Source organism: Protopterus annectens, chromosome 10.part0 (genome assembly GCF_019279795.1).
Source record: "Protopterus annectens isolate FY-2018-M chromosome 10.part0, PAN1.0, whole genome shotgun sequence".
Lineage (NCBI taxonomy): Eukaryota > Metazoa > Chordata > Ceratodontiformes > Protopteridae > Protopterus > Protopterus annectens.
The window spans coordinates 118,341,593-118,344,092 of NC_056744.1; the positions used below are offsets into that span (position 1 = coordinate 118,341,593).

The following is a 2,500-nucleotide window of genomic DNA, read 5'->3' on the forward strand; positions in this document are numbered from 1 at the left end:
TTATCTGCTTTGTCACGAGGCCGTGAGAGTGTGGGAATGGACGATATCCTTGGGGCACTTTCTCTTTGCAGCGCACATTCCAGTGGAGACCAACGTGGTAGCAGACAAGCTCAGCAGAGCTATCTTGATACCTCATGAGTGGTCCCTAAATCCCTCAGCGGCAAGTGAGATCTTTCCTTCACTGGGGTCAACAAAGTTGCGATCTATTTACTTCCCCGGTCAATCACAAATGCAGCAAGTACGTCACTCTGATCCCCCCAGCCAGGGAGTGCCCCAGGGATGCTGTAGTTCACAGTTGGCCTCCGGGTCTCCTTTATGCTTATCCTCCTATACTTCATATTCCCAGAGTACTTCAGAAAGCTCAACGCCCTTCTGGCGTCAGCAGATGTGGTGTCCCCTCCTCGGGTCTCATCTGAAGTACCCCCTTAGATACTGGATCCCCTTCCGGATCTGATGTCTCACCCCTCTCATTTTCAAACCTCAAACCTTCAGACTCTGTCTGACCACGTGGTTTGTCCACTTCCTGTAATTCTAAACTAGCCCAGGGGGTCTTCTCCTGTTAGAGACATCATTCTGGCCTTTCACAAGGCTTCCACCAGAAAGGTCAACAGTAGTAATTGGAAAAGATTTTCTGTTTATGCCAAGCAGTGGCATCTGGATCCCTTTTCTGCTCCCATTCCGGACATCATCTCTTCTCTCTTTCATGATGGATCCAATTTCTCAACTATTTAGGTGCAGCTGGCGGCCGTCACTAATTTTCTCATTAGTGACGACCCTACGGTTTCTTCTTGCCTTTGCAAGGTTTTTCTGAAAGGTGTCTTTCTGCTTTGGCTTCTTGTTAAAGATCCCTCTCCTCATTGGGATCTCTCATTTCGGCAGTCTCTTACACAGTCCTTTCGAGCCTGCTGCATCTTGTGACATGAAGTTTTTGTAATGGAAGACTGCTTTCTTGGTGGCCATCACATCAGCACAATGAGTTTGAATTGCAGGCTCTATCAAGCTTCCATACATGACTTTTCACAAAGACAGTGTGGCTGTCGGGAGTAATCCTTCCTTCATGCCCAAGGTAGCCACTGAGACAAATCTGAATCAAACCATTCATTTACCTGTTTTCTTTCCTAACTGTTCTGATAGAGTATATGTTGCACACGCTTGACATTAACAATTAAAATTCTTATTAGACAGGGCAAAGAGCTTTTGCAAATCTGACCAACTGTTTGTGGCCTTCTCAGTTAACAGACTGGGTCTGGCGGTATCTAAAATTACTTTTTTTTCATTGGATTTCACAATTTATCTCTTCTATTTGTACCACTAAGGGTTTGACCTTACCAGGATTTGGCCAAGCTCTTTCTGCTAGATCTGTGGCTATGTTGGCTGCCTTTTTAGCCCTGCATTCATTAGATGAGATTTGTGCTGCAGCCACTTGGTCTTCTCACACCTTCATTACAAGCTCGACCTAGTGTCCAGGAACAGGTCATCCTTTGGCTCCACAATTCTTTGGCATGTCCTTCCATGAGGCCTCCCAGGATTGTATGGTAACTGGGGACTCTGACCCTGATGTGAGGAATAGTGACATGGATAACATCTGAGTTATGTACTTACCATAACTTAGCATCTGTATTATCCTAGGTCACTATTCATCACTGTCCCTCCCTCCCTCCCCCATTCTGTTGGATCTAGAGGAGGTGGATTTGTACTGTCTGGTAGTTCCAGTCTACTATGGCTGTCTTTTGGCTCCGGGACAAACTCGATCTGAGGGTTAGAGAGCATCAGGGGATTATGGGAGTTCAAGCCTAGGATCTGTCTGTAAAGTTGCTGGCTTGGATCCGATGTCTGATCCTACAACCCTGAAGTAAAGAATAGTGACATCGGATAACTCTGATGCTAAGTTATGGTAAGTACATAACTTTTTTTTTTTTTTTTTTTTTTAACACAACCATCAGTCACTTACACTTACAGCAAGTCACATCTGTTTTCAATTAATTGATGAATTGCATTGCCCTAAGCTTGTATTTTCTTGTGCTCTTTCTCTAGTGCTTTGGTGTGGGGATCGTCTGTGAAGCATAATCCACAGAAGGTGGGAAAAGAGCATCAAATGGAAGATGAAGATGTTATCCAGATTGTCAAAAAGTGAGGGGAGGTTGCCTCAGCTCCTCTTACACCTTTTCCTGCATATTTAACTAGACAGTATAAAGACTTTGTTTATTGCCCAGTAGCTGGGTACGAATTGTCCAAACTTAATGTACCTGTTCACAAACTCTCTTAATTGAGCATATCAACTTGTCTTAATATTTAAATCCATCAACTTCTCTAACAGGGATGAAAACCATGGATTTTCAGTATTAGTAAAACTTTATCCACAACTTATGTTTTGACTTGCAGAATCCAGATGTTGGTACTTGTATGTATGCAGGGTAGTGTATAGCTTCTCTTTGGAGTGGAGGCTGGCTGGATACTAAAGATTTAGCGAGGATAAGGTGATACTGTGTTAGGTGAATTA

At 43.8% G+C, this 2,500-nt stretch overlaps 2 protein-coding genes across 2 annotated transcripts in view; one reads left to right on the forward strand and one right to left on the reverse strand.

Moving 5' to 3' along the window:
* Positions 1-2,363, forward strand: part of DRG1 (developmentally regulated GTP binding protein 1) — a gene marked incomplete in the record, with an annotated part of 230,452 nt that extends 228,089 nt beyond the window's left edge. Inside the window, 1 exon segment of the mRNA XM_044085090.1 lies at positions 2,035-2,363. Within this exon segment, the coding sequence (XP_043941025.1) occupies positions 2,035-2,134 (100 nt within the window).
* Positions 1-2,500, reverse strand: part of NOL11 (nucleolar protein 11) — a 1,613,635-nt gene that overhangs the window by 1,148,354 nt on the left and 462,781 nt on the right. The window lies entirely within an intron of this gene.